This window comes from Colobus angolensis, unplaced genomic scaffold, assembly GCF_000951035.1.
Source record: "Colobus angolensis palliatus isolate OR3802 unplaced genomic scaffold, Cang.pa_1.0 Scaffold21, whole genome shotgun sequence".
Classification (NCBI taxonomy): domain Eukaryota; kingdom Metazoa; phylum Chordata; class Mammalia; order Primates; family Cercopithecidae; genus Colobus; species Colobus angolensis.
In genome coordinates, this window is record NW_012115266.1 from 7,185,270 (window position 1) to 7,187,331 (window position 2,062).

The following is a 2,062-nucleotide window of genomic DNA, read 5'->3' on the forward strand; positions in this document are numbered from 1 at the left end:
CCAAGATGGCACCACTGCACATCAGCCTGGGCGACGGAACAAAACTCTGTCTCAAAAAAAAAAAAAAAAAAAGTAAGGTGACTTAGCTGAAGGCACAGTTATGAAGTGGAGCCAGGACCCAACCCAGATCTACTGAGAGACTACCCCAATGCCTCCCCTAGGTATGGTCTCACCTTGTTGACTTGAGTGACAACAGCATCCACGACCTCCCCTTTAAAGGGCCGGAAAACAATGGCTTTGTACTTAACTGGATAAAGGACAAAGCCTCGGCCTGGCTGGATCACACCAGCACCAATATTGTCAATGGTGGTGACAGCAATTACAAAGCCATACCTGCAAGGAGGATGAGAAACAGAAAGACATTGTGTGTCCAAGAGCCTCTAGAGACACCTGTAATAAGTCACTGAGCTCTTGGGAGTAGGGTCGGGGAGAGCAAAAGGACAAGTAGATGATAGAACCTCTGCTCCCAGAGAGCTTAATGACCAAGAGAAGACAGAACACAGATCAGTATGTGTAAGACCAAATGCTGTTCTGGTAATTTCACAGTAAATGTACAAGAAGGCTGGAGTCCTTGAGGAAACAGATCTCAATCTTCGGGATGTCTGAGAATCATCTTCTTAAAATGCAGATTCTCGGCCGGGCGCGGTGGCTCAAGCCTGTAATCCCAGCACTTGGGAGGCCGAGACGGGCGGATCACGAGGTCAGGAGATCGAGACCATCCTGGCGAACACGGTGAAACCCCGTCTCTACTAAAAAATACAAAAAACTAGCCGGGCGACTTGGCGGGCGCCTGTAGTCCCAGCTACTCGGGAGGCTGAGGCAGGAGAATGGCGGGAACCTGGGAGGCGGAGCTTGCAGTGAGCTGAGATCTGGCCACTGCACTCCAGCCCGGGCGGCAGAGCGAGACTCCGCCTCAAAAAAAAAAAAAAAAAAAATGCAGATTCTCAGGTCCGCCTCACAGAGTCTTGATTCTGTAGGGAATAAGGAGGCTCAGGAATCTGCATGTTCCTGCAGGTTTTTCTGAAGCTGGAGGCCCAAGTACTCCACTGCCCTGGGCTGGGTCCCAGCTCATTAATATCAGAGAGGCCCCTCTGTGCAAAGCCCAGAGATGGCCAAGTCCCAGTCTACTTCCTTCCTCCCCCAAACTCTCCATCCACTTTTTCTGGTCATTCATTCAGAAGATATATAGATGCCCATGGTGTGTGGTCCCTGGACACAGGGGATAAGAGAAAACCAGCACAATGACAGAGAGAGAGGAGACACAGGAACAATAACTACACTGTGAGCTCCACAAGGGCTGGCCTCATTCTATCTTGTTCCCATTCTACCTTGTTCTGAGCCCAACACGGGTCCTGGCACACAGTGCTTTTTAAATGTTTGAGTAAATGAATGAATGACCAATCTCAGGTGAGGGAAGGAAGTCTTATTGTCCAGCATTACAGAGGGCGCCCTGGGAACCCAAAGCAGGAAGCAACTGGCTGCCTGAGAGGGTTAGCGGGGTCCCCAGAGTGGGTGACAGGACAAGTAGAAGTTAGAGAGGGGTCGCAGGTCTAGCGCCCCGTGTGCACATCGAACGAGCTGGCGGCGCGGTGAGCTCCGCACTCACTTCCCTGTGCAGGTCCCCTCCACCTCGGTGAAGAGCTTCTGCTTCACCGTGTTGAGCAAGTTGGGGCCGAAGTAGCGCGGGTGCAGCAGGATTTCGTGCTCTAGGGAAATCTGCGGAGAAAAGAGGGATGGCGACCAGGCCAGGCGCCGGGAGGTTAACGGACAAGGGGAGCCTCGCGCCGGCGCCTGGCCTTGCTCCTCCTTTCCACCCAGCCCTTGCCGCCACCCTGAGCCCTGCTCACATGGTAGAACATCGTCCCAGGGCAGGCAAGCAGGAACAGTCCACACCTCCGACCGCCCCTGGGAATCCACCGGAAACACACTTAGCCGCCGCAGCCCCAGTCCCGCGCCTGCTGCGACGATGAGAGCGGAACTCCACCTCCTCCGCGAGGGCGGAACTCCACCTGCTCCACGGGTCTGATTGGGCCTTGTAGCCGTGGGCGTGAACCACTAAGCC

General features: G+C 54.1%; 1 protein-coding gene across 2 annotated transcripts in view; it reads right to left on the minus strand.

The window, feature by feature from the left end:
* The window catches only part of POLR2G (polymerase (RNA) II (DNA directed) polypeptide G), a 10,159-nt gene extending 8,143 nt beyond the window's left edge, over positions 1-2,016 (minus strand). For both annotated transcript variants that reach the window (XR_001001827.1, XM_011942659.1), the window contains exons 1-3: positions 1,848-2,016; positions 1,607-1,716; positions 174-333 (exon numbers count right to left, since the gene is read on the minus strand). Coding sequence is in view for 1 of the 2 variants with exons in the window: in XM_011942659.1 (XP_011798049.1) it covers positions 174-333; positions 1,607-1,716; positions 1,848-1,859 (282 nt within the window). In the remaining variant the exon portion in view is untranslated. The remainder of the gene's footprint in view (positions 1-173; positions 334-1,606; positions 1,717-1,847) is intronic.
* Between the last annotated feature and the right edge of the window lie 46 nt (positions 2,017-2,062).